This window comes from Anthonomus grandis, chromosome 22 (genome assembly GCF_022605725.1).
Source record: "Anthonomus grandis grandis chromosome 22, icAntGran1.3, whole genome shotgun sequence".
Taxonomy (NCBI): domain Eukaryota; kingdom Metazoa; phylum Arthropoda; class Insecta; order Coleoptera; family Curculionidae; genus Anthonomus; species Anthonomus grandis.
This window is the reverse complement of record NC_065567.1, coordinates 8,986,586-9,005,842: the sequence shown is the minus strand read 5'-3', so window position 1 is coordinate 9,005,842 and position 19,257 is coordinate 8,986,586. Positions and strand designations below refer to the sequence as shown.

The 19,257-nt window shown below is 32.1% G+C and overlaps 2 protein-coding genes and 1 long non-coding RNA gene across 4 annotated transcripts in view; 2 read left to right on the top strand and 1 right to left on the bottom strand.

Annotated features, from left to right (window-relative positions):
• Window positions 1-326: 326 nt before the first annotated feature.
• Window positions 327-6,043, top strand: LOC126749003 (nuclear receptor subfamily 2 group C member 1). The gene is made up of 5 exons (XM_050458599.1): window positions 327-961; window positions 1,125-1,325; window positions 1,378-1,768; window positions 4,293-4,685; window positions 5,240-6,043. Exons 1-5 carry the CDS (start codon window positions 598-600, stop codon window positions 5,424-5,426), a joined length of 1,536 nt encoding a protein of 511 aa, XP_050314556.1. The 5' UTR covers window positions 327-597; the 3' UTR covers window positions 5,427-6,043.
• A 4,503-nt stretch (window positions 6,044-10,546) lies between these two features.
• Window positions 10,547-16,546, top strand: LOC126749014 (uncharacterized). The gene is made up of 2 exons (XR_007664857.1): window positions 10,547-10,631; window positions 16,272-16,546. It is a non-coding gene; the product is annotated as an uncharacterized LOC126749014 (long non-coding RNA).
• LOC126748996 (inositol 1,4,5-trisphosphate receptor) overlaps window positions 10,956-19,257 on the bottom strand; it is a 53,717-nt gene continuing 45,415 nt past the window's right edge. The window contains exons 20-30 of one of the 2 annotated variants that reach the window (XM_050458583.1): window positions 19,171-19,197; window positions 18,851-18,965; window positions 18,562-18,794; window positions 17,726-18,500; window positions 16,870-17,355; window positions 16,297-16,419; window positions 14,912-15,249; window positions 14,661-14,838; window positions 12,483-12,688; window positions 11,617-11,782; window positions 10,956-11,555 (exon numbers count right to left, since the gene is read on the bottom strand). In XM_050458583.1, the coding sequence (XP_050314540.1) occupies window positions 11,149-11,555; window positions 11,617-11,782; window positions 12,483-12,688; window positions 14,661-14,838; window positions 14,912-15,249; window positions 16,297-16,419; window positions 16,870-17,355; window positions 17,726-18,500; window positions 18,562-18,794; window positions 18,851-18,965; window positions 19,171-19,197 (3,054 nt within the window). In that variant the 3' untranslated portion in view covers window positions 10,956-11,148. The remainder of the gene's footprint in view (window positions 11,556-11,616; window positions 11,783-12,482; window positions 12,689-14,660; window positions 14,839-14,911; window positions 15,250-16,296; window positions 16,420-16,869; window positions 17,356-17,725; window positions 18,501-18,561; window positions 18,795-18,850; window positions 18,966-19,170; window positions 19,198-19,257) is intronic. The other variant, XM_050458584.1, reaches the window with a different exon arrangement.

Below are 19,257 nucleotides of genomic sequence, written 5' to 3'. Positions count from 1 at the left end.
TCCAAAAGCACAAATTTGTCATCGGAGGATGAGCTGGATCTTACCTTCACTTTCGGCTTTATACTAGCAGTTAACCAGCTTTCTTTAGGAACGTACAAGCGGGAAAACCGGCGCTAGTATTCAGCGCCGAAATTAGGCGCTGGCTAACCTGCTTTCTTTGTGTGTGTACCTTAACCGTTAATTTCCCAACCTGTATAAGTCAATAGTCGCACTACCACCGTTTTGGAAGAACTCCTTAGATCTTAAGTGGGCTGGTCAACCAACATGAGAATGTGGCCTTATAGCCAGTATTAGACAAGTGACCGATTTCACGATTGACAGGATGAAAGGACAGACATGGACAGGTGTAAAGGTCATGAACCCAGAACTCTGTTTCATTACACATAAGATATTTCTATTATCACTAAAAATTACAGGAAATCAATCAGCGTGTAGCTTAGTAAATAAGTAAATGGAGAAAAGTTTGTGTTTACGTTTTGTGGGGCAAGTAGAAAGAAAATTTTGTAAAGGTTACAAGAATACTCCCTATTAAAATATGTTATTAACAAAAGGTAAAGGTCACACTTTCCATAACAATTTAATCTCTTAAAATCTGTAATGAGGATGGATGTGGCGTCAAATTTGTCAAAGGAAATGAGAGGTGTTAAAAATGATATGAAAGTTAAAACAGAAATGAGAGGTGTTAGTGTTAAAACAGAAATGTTGACTGACCAGAGTAGAGCAGGTGCTAATATGTGCTTATCTATTGAGCTATGTGTTGTATGTGGAGACAGAGCTTCAGGAAGACACTATGGGGCTATTTCTTGTGAAGGATGCAAGGGTTTTTTTAAAAGGTCAATTCGTAAACAACTTGGTTATCAGTGCAGAGGAAGCCAGAATTGTGAAGTAACAAAACATCACCGGAACCGCTGTCAATATTGTAGACTTCAAAAGTGCCTGGCTTGTGGAATGAGAAGTGATTGTAAGAAGTACTACCTATTGATTTAAATATTAAGTCAAATTCATTAAAACATTAATCAACTCTCATTCTGGATTTGTTGTTTGGTACTCATGTTATCATATTCAAATTCAAAATAAATTTATTAATCATGAGAACTTAATTAAACAGGTTTATATTTTTATAGCGGTCCAGCATGAACGCAAACCTATAATTGATAAAAAGGAGTATCCAAATAACTCAGGAAGTAATTACAATAGCCCTTCAAATGTCAATTCTGTTAAATGTGTTATTATTAGAAAAGATCTTAATACAGAAGCTGCTGGTAGTCTTTCAAATCCATTTAGCCAATGTGATATGGGATTTCAATTCCTTGGTAAAAGAATTGGTAAAGTATGACTCTTATGTTCAAGTTGATCTTTTAATAAAACAAATTTTAGCCAATACAAACTCAGCTGAGTCTTACCACCTTTCTCCATCTCAAACTAGTTTGGATGATGAAGTTTCTATGGATAGCATTAATACAGGAAATGAGTTAACTGATGCTATTAATGTTGCAAGAGATAAGCAAATTATTTCAAAGGCATTGGATATGATGGCAAGGGTTCAATATCTTAATGGTACTGATCTCTCTAAGCTTGATGATAATGATGAACGAAGTATTGGTTATGAAGGACCTATTTTACAAGATGATAATATAGCTTTTAATCTTCAAATACCTGGACCTGTCCCTCCTTACTTACACATCCATTATATTTGTGAAAGTGGATCTAGGCTGTTGGTATTAACCATACATTGGGCAAAAAAACTGCCAGCATTCCAGTTCCTAAGGTCAGTTTTCTCATATTGTTTTTATATACTTCTTTTATTATCATATCTAAGGTATCATAAAATTAAACAACTTGATAGATAAGACTTTTTGGTTCAAGATAGAAAAGAGATAAAATTTACTTCATAAAAAAATAATTCCTCAGTCAAACAAATTTATTTAAAATTATGTTCTAAATGTACTCAGTAATATCCTTCAATTGCCAATAAAATTGAGCCTAACATATAAAACTAACAACAATAACTAACTAACAATAAACCTAAATATATAAAATGATCCTTTATGATATAAATGACAAAAAAAATTATCCCTTGCATTAAGCACAAAAATTGATCTTATCCATTCCTTAAAGAGGCCAACCCTTTTTTTGTCTTTGGAGGTATTTTAATGGTAATATTGATTACAAATATTTCTATAGATTCATCATTTTGGTTTCCTTTTATAAATAAATTTAAAATAACTGATTTTCAACATGGCTTTGCAGTAAAGAAGAAGGAATACATACTTATTTACAAGAAGGAAGACATTGATTTTAATAATCTGTGCTTGCAGAGCTGACTTCCTGCATCCACCAGTGCCAAAATACTGTCGCGTTTTTAATCTTTGTTTAGGTGTGAATTTCTACTGTTGATACACAAAAATAATCAACTAATTTATTTATTTACGGAATCCATTTACAAAAGTGTTACATAGCATACTTATACAAACATATATATTCAGATACAAAACAATCTATAAATCAATGAAAGGTGTAGGTGAGTTAATTAATTAAAGCCCCTATGAAATAATATTCTTTAATTGCTCCTTAAAAGATGTAATCCTAGAGTCAAAAAAGCTTACCTATCCTGACAGACCATTAGCACTTCGAGCCATTCATGTAATTGGCTCATTAATACCATAATTGGTATGGTGGAATGGGACTGAAAATATTTCTGATTGTCTATTCTATCTGGAAGGCACCCTAAGTTTAAAAAGAGACAATAATTGGGGACAATCTATAGTAGCATTTAAAACCTTATGCATAAAACATAAGTTGAGTAATATTCTTCGTGACTCTAATGTGGGTAATTTCAGGTTATCCCTGACCCACTTATAGTAATACTCCTGTCTCCTGTAACCACATCTAAAAGCAGCCACCCTTAAAAATTTATTTTGAGTTTTTTCAATCTGCTCAATGTAGCAGTTATATGACGGGGACCACACAATTGAGCCATACTCCAAGATGGGCTTAACTAGAGAGCAATAAAGTAATCTAAATGTAAACAAAGACAAATCAGTTGTAGACCGTTGGATAAAACCCAACATTTTCATTGCCCTACCAGTCACCTGATTGATGTGACTTTTAAAAGACAACCTGGAGTCAATAAATATTCCTAAGTAAGAAACCTCTGTTTTGACACCAATTGCTACATTATTTATTTTATAAAGAAAAGCAATAGGGTTTCTTTGCTTAGAAGAAGTAATCTTATGGCACTTTGATATTAAGGGCCATTCTATTCAAGTGGCACCAATCAAAGAACAAATTAAGGTCTTTTTGCAGGAGCACAGCATCGGAAAGGGATGTGATAGGCCTAAATAGCTTCACATCATCAGCAAACATTAGCACACAACAATTTTCAAGTTTCCAAACTAATCAATCAAAAAGAGGCAAAACAAAACAGGGCCTGAGGCACCCCAGATGGCACCAAAATTTCAGAGGAACATGTACCTCCAAGATTAACAATCTGGGTTCTACCTCCGATAAATCCCGAGATCCACTGAAGAAGAGGCCCCACAATACCTAAAGCCCTAAGCTTCTGCAAGAGTACCTCATGGTTAACCATATCAAAAGCCTTGGAAAAATCTGTATATATTGAGTCAACCTGAAGTCCCTTCTCCAAGCTGCGGTAGAGGTAGTTGACATACAGCACCAAATTAGCATCAGTAGATCTGCCTTTTGTAAATCCAAATTGCTCAGGATTAAATAAAGATTTAAAACTCCAGGCAATCCTATGATTGACCAGGCAGTCAAGCAGTTTGGCAACTCAGATTGGTTACACACGGCCCGATAATTGGGAATTTCATTTCTACTACCAGATTTAAAAATGGGTTTTAGAAAACTTCTCTTCCAGAGAGTGGGAGAAGAACCAGTACCTAGAGATTTGTTAAAAATGAACAGTATTGGTTTTTTAAGAACACAAACACATTTCTCTACGAAGATTACACACCAAACACAATGTCTACCGGTTGCTCGCATCATCGGGTCTAGGCGGCGTGCTCCCGAATTCTGGAACACAGCTGGTATATTCGAGGCTGTTCATTACAGTTCATTACAAGATCATTACAATTGCACCCTGCAAAATCTGTTTTTTCAGCATTTTTTGTTTAAATTAAAAATTGAGGTCCCAAATTTATGACTCTATAAGAATAAGCTTCTTAAGAATAGTTTCAATAGAAATAAGAAATTATAAGCTTTTAAAAACAAGTGTATGCCAAAAAGTTAGTTGATTAATATATTTTTTTTTAAAGTTTAAACATTATTTTTAGCTCTGAAACACAAATCGGATTACTTAAAAGCTGTTGGGCAGAACTATTTACTCTAGGTTTAGCACAATGTTCTCAGCCTCTTTCACTATCAACTATTCTATCAGCTTTAATTAGCCACCTGCATGCATCAATAGCACAGGACAAAATGTCTGCAACTAAGGTTAAACAAGTCACTGACCATATAGTAAAACTTCAGGAGTTTGTTAACTCTATGACTAGACTACAAGTAGATGAGGAGGAGTATGCTTATTTAAAAGCCATTACATTATTTAGTTCCGATCAGGCTGAAATAGTTGCAAGGAAACCAATTGAGCAATTGCAAGAAAAAAGTTTTCAAGCCTTGAACGACTATGTTTCAAATCATATGTCTGGGGATAATGACAGATTTGCTAGGTTAGTATATAAACACTACTTAAGTAATAATTATGGTTTTCTTAAATTGAACCATTTATTTCAGAGATCCCTTATTTTTAAAATATTATATTTCAAATAAAATTGGTAAAATCTTGTGGGTGTAAATGTTACTTCTTGTCAGTCAGTGATATTTCCATTTCGTAGTTAAGGAATATATTAGTGAAATCAAGCAATACATCAACAAAATATAAACTTTTACAACTTGATTATTTATCAATTAAAAAATTATAAGATATTTATTTTCCTTTCATTTTGGTACTAGGAACATGAGTCAATAAAGTGTCACAGAGTACTCCTTAGAGCTTCACGTTTATGATAGATATATTAATTAATACGTTTTTATGCTATAAGATAATTAATATGTATTATAAGATATTTAAAAAAATACTGCATGAATGCAAACCTGTAAGTTTATTAAAATTGTAATACCCTAAGACAGGTTTTTTCTGAAATAAACGTTTCATGTCGGAAAATGTTTTTTTTACAAAAAGGTAATATCTTAAATAAATTAGTATGCTTATGTATTTTTACAGATTGTTGTTAAGACTCCCACCATTGAGGGCTATGGAACCTACCATTCTGGAAGAATTATTTTTTGTGGGACTTGTAGGTCAAATACAAGTGGACAGTATCATTCCTTACATCTTAACAATGAATTCTTGTGGCACTATTGGAAATAACAGAACTGTGAAATCTGAATTAGAAGAGTTTTGTAAATAGTTTATTTACTTATGCATAACTATATTTTTAAAGATTTTTATTTAATTTTATAGAATTACTAATTTTACATTTTTTGTCATTGGGAATGAATTCTATTATACTTGCATATATTTTGCCAAAGAATATACTTTTTTAGTTTTTTATTTACTTATGTCATTTATACCCCTGGTGATTTTTCTTAACAGTATTTATTCTTGTTTGATTTAAAAAAAAACACTAATTTTTTTAATATGTATATCTGTATAATCTTAGTTTTTAATTAATATTAGTTTTAGGAATTTAGTTTATATTATTTTATTATTACCATTTGTATAATTATAGTGTGTGGTATTATAATTATCATAGTGGTATTGCGATGCAATAGCCTTACATAGTTCACTTTATATTTTTCATGAAATAATATTAGGCTGTACTTAAAATAAAAAGAGTAATTGTAAACACCAAATGAAAATCTGCATATAATGTAATTGGTTTGAATGAAGCGTTTATTTTGTTGTTGTGATAATTGATAGCATTTGTGCCTTCTTGTCAAATATGATAAAATAACAGGGACAAATTTTAAAATTATATTCAAAGCTGATATTTCTGGACAAATAAACTCTTTGATACGTAATATATTTACTCTTGATTTACTTTCCCATAAAACTTATAGACACATCAAAATTATTATCATAAGAATAAAAATGTGGCAAAAAGCTAAAATTGGGTTTAATATTGAACAATTTTAAGCTGGCCTATAAAAGGAATTGGAATTTATAAGGTGCAGCTATTATTTTAGCAACGTTGTCATATTATTTTTTAATATGGAAATCTTCGATTCTGGAAGATTCAAGAAGTTAAAATTAATAATACAATTACATGTCATTCCATTACACTTACAATCCTTAAAATCTTTAACTCTGAAATATTAAATCAAAAAGACAACAAAAATATATTCTGCAATTTAAATAATGTAAAACCATTATATGAAATGTGATAAATTCAAAAAAATAGTTAAAAATCAATACTATTGGCAACATGTTAAAATTCAGATCCAAGGAATGTTAACGCGCGTCGTCTGGCCACTCTCGCATTTTTGTGATTGGTTGATTTGTGAGCAAGCGGACATTTTGAACGAAGGTTTCCAATGGCAACGGCCAGAGCTGGGGCGCGTCATCACATCGTTAGACGGTGAACAGAGGCGGCACTCTTTTTAAGCAGAAGTTGGTTTAGATAGCGCGTGTTAAATAATTTGTTTTTTTTTTATGGTTATCATGTTTGTTATTTTTCTTGTTTTTTGTTGATGTTAATGTTTTATTGTTGATGTTATATTAGTTGTTACCCTCGTTGTTTGCTAAAAAATTTTAAGATTTTTCATTTAGAGATTAAAATGAATAATTATTTGAAAGGAAAGCATTTGAATGGTCAGGCGCGAGAAGTAATCGCAAATGTCTATAGAGTTTGCGATGAAGAGGCTTCTACAAATTGTTTTAAATTACCTTTAAAACGGAAATTAAGCCGAGCTTCCATGTACATTGGGGTTAGTGAAAGTTCGATAAGAAGAAGATGAACAGCGTAATATAAATAATCCCAATAGGATGTTACTATCTTCCGATAACCACCGCAATCCGCATCCGTTCATCTGTTCTCACGAATTTTGAAGTAGACGTTGGTGTGATTAGGAAAATAGTACCAAAATTTTATGTAGAGCTAAAACAAGTCCCAACTTAAAAAAAAATTAAAAATCAACTAAATGCCGATGGTGCCCATTTTCCTTTCTCTACAGAAACACTTCGAAAAATTTTAAAGGCTAATGGATTTTTTTGGCGAAAATGTCAAAATAAAAGGAAAATATTAATGGAAAAACCCCACATTTTGCATTGGAGGTACAAATATATCCATTCTATTAGGAAATATCGCCAAGAGAACCGTAATATTATTTATATGGATGAAACGTGGGTGGATAACGATCTGACCGTAGGAAAATGTTGGCAAAGTTCTGATATATTTGGAGTTCCGAGTAACATTAGTTCAACTGGTAAGTTGGTGAACATAACTTTAATAATGATGAAAAAATAACTTTGTGATGCTAAAATATGTTTATTTTATACATTTATTTACAGGCCGTCTTATTGTTGTACATGCGGGATCAAACAATGGATTTCTGGAAAATGTTTCTTTAGTATTTAAAGCGGGACAAACCTCTGGTGATTATCATGGCCAAATGAACCAAACTAATTTTACCAAATGGCTTACAGAAAAGCTGCTACCTAATACACCTGCAAACAGCATAATCGTTTTAGATAATGCCCCATATCACTCGGTGCAAAAAGACAAGACCCCTACGAAGTCTGCGCTTAAGCAGCATATGATTGATTGGTTATCTAAAAAAGGTAAATATCTTTAATTACCTATTGCATACTGTAAAAAATACATATTATAATGATATATTACATACGCATGCGCATTTCTAAATATTGCTTCCAAGATATTTTAATTTTCGGTTGAAGTTTTACGTACAGAAATTAATTCAGACTTTATTTTCACTCGCTTTTCTGAAAAATTAGCAAAAATTGTTTAAGAGAAAAAGATACGGTTATTTCTTAATTATTTAACTCATGCAGAGCAGTATAAAACTAGTTCGGCAGTCTCACTGTCATAATTTTATTTCATTTTGTACAAAAATTGTTTTTTTAGGAATAACTCATGATCCGTCGGCAAAAAAATATGAGCTTTATGATTTGGTACAAATGCATAAGCCTCCTAATGACCAAAAAAATTATGTCATTGATAATATAATACGGCAACATGGGCATAGGCACCGCCATATATGTGTGAGCTTAACCCAATTGAACTGGCTTGGGCTCAAGTTAAGCGCCATATACGATGTCGAAATACCTCTGGAGACCTGAGCCTCACTAAATTAAGGGAAGTATTGGATGATGCGATAAATTCTGTCACCCGTTCGGATTGGGAAAAATTTTGCCAACACGTTATCCACATCGAGGAGAAATATTGGCAGACAGACTATATGATGGAGGAAATTGAACCATTAGTAATAACTTTAGACAATGCTGATGAATCAAGTGATAGCGACCTTGAAACTGAATGATAAAAACAGCATATTTTGCATATTAGATATATATATTTTTAGGGTCACAAATAACGAAACTGTAAGAAAATCATTACTTATATGAATTATTTAAAGGATAGGCTTGTAACTCGTAAATAGATCTCGGCTTTTTATATAGGGTGTTTGAAAGGTCGATGCAAACTCTTGGAGAGATGATAGGGCAGCTCATTTAGAGTCTTTTAAACCAAAAATACCTTAGTACAAAGTCTTATTGTTTTCGAGATATTTGAGACTTGCATATGAAATATTTGATCATAAATAATTAATTAAATAAAAACACTCGAAAACCGTAAGACTTTTTACTAAGGTAGGTATTTTCGCGTTAAAAAACTCTAAATGACCTCGCATATTATATCCCCAGGACAATGCATCGACCTTGCAAACACTCTATATATGATCAAAAATAACAATCGAAAATCTCAAATATCTCGAACACGGTAAGACTTTGCATCGACCTTCCAAACACCTTGTATAAAATATACGCTTTGTTAAATTATGCATGTAATAATTGATTAACATCAATTTGTATGAAAAATCTATAAAACAAAAGTAATTTACATCTATTATTTTGTTCGTGTAAAATCATATCGCACGCCACTGAACACACGCGGAACGAGCGGAGTTACCTCCCGTCTCACCTACGCCCCGCAGCTCATTTAATATTTGTCAAGCTATAAATTTTTTATAAAAGTTGATTTTCTATTTGCAGAAATTATTATCAGTTTTGATTTTATATTTTTCTTGATCACGTATTTTTTAATTTGCGAAACAAAAGCAAGTTAACTTCACTCTTATTTATTATGACCCAAAAGCTTGACTGAAGAAACTAGAGGAACTCTACTTAATTTTTTCCCAAAGAACCATAAATTAAATGGTAATCAATTAAACGCCAAGGCCCAGGTCTCAAATATAATATTTAAATAAATTATAATATTTGACAATTTATAAAAAATTTTAACTTCTCCATTAAGAGAGGACAATATACATAAAATTGTATTTGACAAACTTCGTCGACTTAGTTCGGATTTCGGACATTGTAGCATTTTCCTTAATATGAATTGAAATGCAAATTAATTCCACATGTATATAATAAGACAACAGCATTTAAGGCTATAAATTTATTTAATTTGACAAATCGCGCGGCAATCTTGTACTGATTCCGCGCCAGCGAGGTGCTTCTTACTTATACATTCAGCCAATCGAGAGTCAACACTATTCGGTCAGACGTGAAATATCTATTGCGGTTTCTAAGATCTCGATTGTAAGACACTACACTCAATTGTGTTAAAATTTTTTACTACTTGTACTAAATAAAACTGTTATTGCTATTGTACTAATTTACGTAATCGACAAAAAATGTTTTAGGCTTTTATAATATGTTACTTAAAAAATGATCAAGGACAATTAAATAAGCCCCTTATATATGATTTGAAAATCCTTAAAAAATTTTAAATAGTACGAAAGATTTACGAATAGTTTATGACAATCCATATATCTTTTATAAAACGTACGTAATTCAATCCTGTATTCAAAAGAATAATAACCAGATATATGTATCTACATAATTTTAATACCACTCTGTATAGAATACATGAACTTTAATTTTTGAATTCAGAAAAAAAAATTCAAATATTTTTCTAATTGACTTGTACTAATACTAATTTGAAAACAAAGACGAAAATATATAAATTTTCCAAATAGCTATAGCCTATTTACATATTTCAATACAGCGCGCGAATCTATAGAAACCAAAAATAATTGGCATTCAATAACATAAATTAAATTCCCTTTCTTCCTGGTCTTATCCGAAACTAAGCCATTAATTCTAATTCAAAAATAACACGCTAGTTGCACCATCTGTTGGTAAATGTTTAAGCTAGAACTCCAGTATATCTATCGACTACGCCGCCTTCATTTTTACGAAATATTTTATCATAAACTATACGGGTCCAACCAGTATCAGGAGTCCACTAAATAAAAATAACAGCAGCAGCAGCGGAAGTGGCTGCTGCTGTTAGTCTTGACCTAGATGTGTTTGTAAGCGGTTAACCACAGTAGTCACTATAACGGGCATCTCTAACTGATATTAATAAGTATGTGCATATTGTTCTAATATATATGTATAAAATGAGTAATATAGTTTTTAGGTTTTAAGCAATGTGTTCATAAGATTGCAGTAAGAAATTACAATGAAATAGTGATATACTATTATAATTTTACTTTTTGTTATAACTTTGCAATTTATATTGTTTGTGAGATAAAACGCCATGATTACACTTCAGTTTAGATTTTTAATTTGGTTTCAGCGTTTAATAGTTTTTTCTCAAGTTATATTTTAAAAATGATTTATTTTAAATCATACGAATGTTTTTTTTTTACATAGTGGGAAAAAGCAAGAATAAAAAACAACTTATAACTGTTTTGTAGAATACTATATTAACAAATAAAGAGTCTTTTTAGAATAATCAAAGGGTTATCTACACATTACTTTGCCAGCTTAAATTATCAGCCGTTCCAAATATTTTTCTAATTTTCTTCGATAACAAGTTAATTCAAGAACTTCTACAGTCTCAATATAACCTACATCTAACAAACTTAAGACTGTTGTAATTATGTAAAATTATTTGTTTGTAGATACGCAGATGCGGATGTAAGAAGTCCTAATCGATGTTTTTGCTTTCTTTGTTCAGCCATCTGCTCTTTCAGTTCTAGTAACTGATTAGATAAATTTTTTACAAGCCCCTGAGTACTCTCCAAGACATTTTGAAGACTTCTTAGTTCTATTTGTTCCCCATCACCTTCTACTGCAGCTAAAGAAATTGCTCGTAGACGCGGAAACCAGTCTAGATTTAAGGAGTTCACCAGTGTATAAACGTAACTTTCGGGGCCAGTAAACTCTGTGGGATCTTTTACTTTTACTAACACTATAAAGTACAAGTAGTGCCACATATTGTGTTCACTTTTAATGTGCTCTTCAAAACTGACGGTTTTGTTGTCAAAGGCAGATCTATTCAAGCCTGCAAAAATTTTTTTTATTTATTCTAGAGGGTGAAACTAGTGACTTGTTTTACAACTTACCGCAAATAAAGCATGTATTTTTAAGTATAAGCTCTTTTTGTTGTTTTTCAGATCTCAGGTCGGCAAACGTGTCAATAATGACACCAAAGATAAGGTTAAGTACTATAATTATCACAACAAAGAAGAACAGCAAATCATACACCACCCTTGGTACAAATAGAGATTCCTAAAATCAATTTACAATAATAAGCTTCAAAATTAACTGATTTATTTACATAATTTACAAACGATATAAATATATTTAATTTTATTAACATAGGCTTTAAGGTATCAGATTTCCTTTAGAATTCCGGTTGCTTTTTCGTATAAAATCATCTCTTGTTAACAAGAAATGCTTTCGGAAATTCGAAAATTTTTATTATTGAAGTAATACAAATTTAATTCACATGCATAATTTTATTAAGGCAAATGAAAGTAGTCAACAATGTCAAAAATTTTTTGGCCTCCTGCTTGGCACATTTAGCTCGTTCCATAGAAATACATTATAATAAATAAACTAAATCGGATACTCAGAAATGTCCATGCCAATACTAAACAATACTATTCATATTCCACAATACCCATAAGGCATTTCTAAAAATGATTAAAAAGTGTAATATTTTATGTATTCTATGGTACGGAGACATAGCCAATAAAAGTATCTATTAATATAATTTAGACAAATCTGAATTTTAAAGCTAGGAAAATATTTCATACATTCTCTCGTTGATAAACAGATTTACTAATAAAAATGTTACTTTTTCCTTGTTTGCATAAAGCCAAGTTAAAATCACAACAAGCGTATACCATGAAAAATTGAAATTTAATTAATAGAAATAATTAATTGACGTTTTTTCTTGTCAAGAATTTTTTTTAAAAGTACTCACTTCACTACTTGGTGCTCTAAGAATATCACCAATACCTCCGCCATTTCTCAATCCTTGGTTTAGAGTCGTAACGATACACATTCTTAAGGAATCACACGCTCTCTCTTTTTTCTCCTCGCCTGGATCAATTAATTCACAGTATTCATGGGTCGGGTCATCTGTATATTGTTTACCAGTGAGAAGCGAAATTTGTTCACAAGTTTCATCTAAAATTAAGATATAAGAATAAAATTTAAGATATTTATTTATATTACGAAATATATATTAGTCGCTAATAATATAGATATTACTTCAGATATAATACGAACGTAATATTGTACATTGAAACATATAAAAACACATATGAAACATTTATTAAGAAATGGGATAGTCCCTCGATTATAAAAAAACAGTTAAAAAAATACCAAAAAAAAAATGTTGCCCATACCCTTCAGCAACATTAAATTTTTATATACTATCCCATTATAAAGCGCTGACTGAGCGGACTGACAAGGGCCCCCAAAATTTTAAATGGAACGGGGGGGTCGAGTGATACCTTATTTTGAAGGTATTTTTATGCGGATTATAACCCTAAAGTTTTAAATCGTTACTATTTGCCTAGTCGACACAGGAGCTAATAAAAGTTACAAAAACATGTCAACATTTTTTATGAAAAAAAATGCTTGTAAATTTAGCAGTTAAATAAATACAAAAAATTTTGTTCTACATTGTGAACCGTACTTTCTGTTGTTTTCTTTTAATACCCGTAGGTATCTATGCCAATTCTGCAAGGGAACTCTTGGTTATTGTTGAGACTGCTATTATAGCAACATTTTGAAGTTTAATAGTGGTTGTCAATTACTGCATTTGCAAGTACATTTTGGATTTGGTTCAAAAATTTAGAGAAACTGGGTCTGTGGCTAATAAAAAGCGCGAAATGGATAATCCAGTGGTGAATGAAGCTTCAGAAGTAGCTATTTTAGGCCATATTGTGCAAGATCCTACACTGAGCACAAGGAAGTTATCAACCGTGTCTGGTATTAGGAGAAGCAGCATTCAGAAGATATTAAAAAAAAAAAAAACAAGTTTCATCCGTACAAAATGCATCTCGTGCAAGAACTAAACGAAGACGATTTTGATAGGCGAGTACAATTTTGTGAAACTATATCTGAACAAGCCGCCAATGATCCACACTTTCTATTTAATGTATGTTTTTCTGACGAATGCTCCTTTTCCCTAAACGGTACTGTGAATCGTCCGTCACAACTGTCGCTATTGGGCTGATTCAAATCCCAGAATATTTCGTGAGGTGCCTACTGAAAAATTAAATGTTTGGGCTGGCATTTTTGGTAAACATATCGTAGGCTCCTGTTTTTACCTGGCAATTTAACGGGAGAGATGTACCTGGAGTTATTAGAAAATACAATTCATCCTGCATTAGTGGAGATACTAGAAAATAACAACGAGTACTTGGAAAATCGTCTAGTATTTCAGCAAGATGGGGCGCCACCCCACTATGCTGCAAGGGTTCGTCAATATTTGGACCAAACGTTTCCAGGACAATGGATTGGAAGAAGAGGAGCTATTGAATGGCCTCATCGTTCCTCGGAATTAAGCCCGTTAGATTTTTTTTATGGGGCCATTTAAAAACTAAAATGTATGCTAGTCAGCCAACATCGCTAGACCATTTGCGACAAAGAATAATTGATGAATGTCGTCAAATCACCCCAGAAATTTTGCAAAATGTACGGGAAAGGTTTGAACAAAATCTGTATTATTGTATGGAAGTCGAAGGCCAACATTTTGAACATTTACCTGATTGATTTTATCTTTAAGTCCTTTATTTAAAATTATACTTTTTAACATTTTTTTGTAACTTTTATTAGCCCCTGTGTCGACTAGGCAAATAGTAACGATTTAAAACTTTAGGGTTATAATCTACATAAAAATACCTTCAAAATAAGGTATCACTCGACCCCCCGTTCCATTTAAAATTTTGGGGGCCCTTGTCACCCCCGCTAGGGCTTTGCCCTCAGGAGGGCGAAACTAGCAAAAAAATGTTTTCCCCTTGAATAAAAAATTGACGGGTCCGAGCATTTTTTCGCAAATGTTCTGAGGGACCCAAAATAGGCTCTGTTTCGTTTTCAAAAGGCCACCCTGTATGAATTAAACCAAGTATTTTATAAATTGCTAACTTACCATCTTTCTTTTTTACACTGACTATAAAATCATCTCTAAAAAACATGTAGCCAATGATCGAGAACATATAAACTAAAATAAGTGCTAACACAGCCGTTAAAATAATAGATCTCCCATTTCTTGTCACAGAACGTATCACATTTAGTAAAGTTTCCTCTCTATAAACAACGTCGAAAAGCTAAAAAATTATAAATAAATTTTATTATGAGTTAACTAAACTAAACAACTATAATACCGTTATTTATGCTTACCAAAACAGAATAAAAAAACGGATGCATTACTAGTCCAAGCATACAAAAAACTAAATAGGTTAAATGGTAAACCAACTCTGCATCAGTGAGAATTTGTTGATATGTCTTTGTAAGTGTACCATGGTTCCCCATGATGCTGACTAGATGAATGCCTTTTAAAATTATAGTAGCAGAGCCCAACAGCCATAGCGTAGGCTCAGGACCAAGCGAGTATATTAATCTTAGTATTGTGGAGGCGACTAACGTTCGAATTCCGGTCTCTCTTGGTAATGTTATCACTAGGGCGGAAGATACCAACATAGCAACCCATATCAGAATTGAGATAGTGGAACTTATTTCTGTAAATAAATTAGTTTAATTAATCAATATACAATTCAAATCAAAACAAAAATATTTTATTTTTATCCGAATTTAACTCTGAATAAAAAATATCATTATTCAAGTATTGGAACCTGATCATCTTATTAAAAAAGGCTGAATTTTTTTGGTTCGGAACTGATCCGTAAAATTTGGTCAACACTAACACGTTGTCGCCAACGGCAAAGGGGTAGGAAAGGAATCCGAAGGATAGGAAAGTACAAAGAACGTGTTGACTGGGTGAAGGATAACGCGGAGGTGTCGCTAATATTTAGTTGTTACTAAACCACTAAATTCAAAATAGCGCATGGACAATCCTCCCAGCAGCTAGTATTTTGCTATTTGATATTAGCAACGAGCAATAAGAAATATGCATAGGCGATTTGCGTTAAATAAAGACGCGTTACGGTACTTTTTTATTCCCATTTATTTTTTAAACGCGTTAAAAACATGAGTATTTCTTAAATTATTTACATTTTTTAACTTTTCATACTTCTTGTAATAAATCTGATCCCTTAATTTGCTTGCAATCGACGAACAAACATTTTCACATCGCATCAGATTTTTAGCGAAGTAAAATTGTTTTTTTAATTTTTTTAAACTAAAACCATGCGTCGGACGAAAAAAAACCTAGAAATCAAATTTGCTAAAAAGTGACTGAGAATTTTAAAAATAATTTTTATTTTAAGAAAAAGCTGTGGCATAGTATTTTTTTCACTAAAAATATTCAATAGAAGACCTGTAGGGACGCTACTGGCAGAGAAAATATTTTTTTTGCATCAAAAGATGCGTCTTAATGCATAGAATACATGTATCAAATTTCATAAAAATGTCTACAATATTGTTTAAGTTATTCTTAAAGAACTGGTTTTCTTTGAAAACTTTAACACCCTGTATATGCAAAGAAATATAAGCGAAAACAATTTCACGTAGTAAAAAAATCTTTTTTACGATTTTTTTCCAATTTTTTTTTTCGGTTTAAAAATAATTTTTTCTATTTTAGGATATAGTATCTAAAATATACTTACGAGGCAACATATCTTCGAAGGGGTAAAAGCAGGCAACAATGAGATTTATCAATACAGCGCAGTTAAAAAGGATATTGCTCCATAAGGACATATAGCTGCTAACCCAAAAGAGTACCGGTTGTGCTAAAAAATAAATTATTACAATAAGTGCAAGTTTCCTTAACAAATCAACAGGTACACGTTGTTAGGTCTTAAAATATTTTTTAAGATATTTAAAATATTTTTTTATTAAAAATATTTAAAAAGTAAATAGTGCCGTTAAATTCGTTGTCAATAAAGTGCTGTAAAATATAAACTTTCATTTCCAAATTAAAATAGCCGTTGAATACAACTTTTAATTCTTTGGTTGGTACTATAATGTATAAGATAATTGCGTCAGGCAAAACTTTAAGATTTACCTGTCTTTTACATTAAAAAATTCTAGAAGAATATTTCCCGTTAAATTCATAATTTATATGTCTGCATGTCGCGTCAAATTATTGGCCAAAAAGACCATTTTAAGAATTTAATATAACATATTTAAATAAACAACCGTGGCAAGGATATAAAGAAAATCATTAAAAAAACACATACCTCTTAACTTCTTTTGCCAATTCATTTCACTAAACATGTCGTCCGTTCTTTCAAAAAAGTCCGCAACTTTGGAGCCCTGGTCATCCCTCTCTGCGGTATTCAATATTTTAATCTTTGTATCTTTGGTTAAATATTCACAAATTTCTGGTATAGGAAATACAATTTGTTCTAATGTGCGGTCGTGACGAACTATTTCTATTTGTGCAGTATGACTATTATAGTATTTTAGCGCCCTGTGAACCTGAGGGTCTAGAGTTTCGGAAGGAATTAACCAGTTGGCAAGGTCTTTATGGTGTTGGGCCAGCTGGTGACAAAGAATATAAATATTATGTCCTACTTCTTTGGGCGATACGACGTCATCAACGCCTGTGTTATCTATGTCCTCGTCATCCTCGTTGGTTTCTTGATGAAAAGCTTTGCAAGCTACTTCAACAAGTTGTTTCGGATTCATGTTGGAAAGAATTTTTTCAGCGTTTTCACTGTCCCCTGCAAAATAAAAAGGCAAAGTTATCGATTAACACGTGAATTGAAAAAAATGTATTAAAGGGTATATTAGTAAAAAATATTTATAAGTTATACAGACACAAAAAATGCATGTCCTCTAAATAAAATCGTCAAAATGATAACCTTTCATAACATTCCTTGCTCCATATGTGTTACCAGTCATACCTCTCTGAGGCAAGATTTTAACTTGTCATTTATTAATATTTTTTAAATAATGGAAATATAAAGATTACGATAAAAATAATATTCAAGGAAATCATTCGTTCTCACAAAGAAATACTTTTAAGGATAAACAAAATTCGAAACGACACCAAGCTAATAACAGTATAGTTATAAGATATATAAAACATACCTCGGCTCTCCATTATAGCTAGTAGTAATTTTGAAGCATTATTCTTTAACTCCAATACGAGATCCATTCTTGTTTTGCCAAGTGGATTAATATCATTAAGTATCAATGCTGTCACAATGTCCAAGCCGCTAGATTCATGAGTGGCTATACAATTTTGATTTTCATGGCAAGGACCTTGGCAATATTCAGTTAATGTTTCTAGTGTTTGATTAGTCAATGAGACGTTGTTTTCATTAATGTATAAACCGAGCAACCCTAATCCTCCGGTTGTAGAGCCACAAATGCAATCTAGAAACTGCAATGTCTCGGAAACCAGGTTATAATTCGTTTTATTATTTTGATTTCTTAAAAGGTTTTGCAATTTCGGATTGTGGTTTTCACAAAGTAGCTGCAAAAATCTCAAAATAGGTTGCATGATTAAAACTTTATTGCTTAATCCATTTTGCTCATCTCGTTCCCTGTGCTTCTCTAACTTTTCAGCAAGAAGGTCCTCAAATGCACTGGCTGCACTCGATGAAATTAAATTGTCATCTCCTGTGGCCATATTCCTAATATGAGCATAAGCTTGGGAAGTAGTCTCTGCCGCTCTACTTAATTCTTCTCGAAGTTCATCACTTATAAGAATACCATTATTTTTACTGGATTTTTTAGACATCCTGTCTAGTTCTTTGCCGTCTTGTTTATCATCATGAGCTTTGGCTGCCATATCCGAAGTATTCACAGTTACTGTAGATTTTATTTCAGATTGAGAGTCCCTCATTTTGTCATAGAACACCTATTTAAAATTAGCAATAAAAATACATAAAAATGGTTTGTTTAATAATATTGTACTGTACCTTAAAAAAACTCTGGCTGAGGTCTCCGCCTAAAAGCTTATTGAACATACTTTTTTGTATTATCGAGTTACCCCCTTCTAACAGAGCTATTCCAAGTTCCACAGCCTCACCAAAAATTGACGGTGAATTAGTAGACTTAATAACCAGTTCTACGACTAAGTCAGAAGCGCCCTCTTTATCCAGGTGCGTTTGAACCTCAAAAAGTGTCTGGCCTGCTCTACTGATAATTTTTGCTAAAAGATTTTATTTAATATAAGTATTATAGGATAGCACTTTATAAATTTATAACCTCCGGGACCATGGGTGACAGGTGACTGGGGAGATGCCATTGCATTTAATTCCAAGGCTACGGCGAAGTTTTTACCAAAATACCTGGCGAGTAGGCTATTTCTTAAAACTTCTCCCTACAGAGCAATGAAAAAAAAATTAATTATTAATTCATGCCCAATCTTACGCTATAAAAAAAGATCAATTGTGCGGGACTTAAAAAAAAAGATGTAATCAAAGCAGGCATCAAGCAAAAAAATAAAAAGATAAAAAGTACATACTTGAAAAGTATTTAAAAATAGTAGGGTGCACAAGAAAAGAATCCTAAATGTTATACTATACCATAACGGCATTAGCCTGATTTTCTTTCTAAGCAGCACAAAAAAGAACGTGATTAAGTAACAGAAATGTTGACTAATGATATTCTTA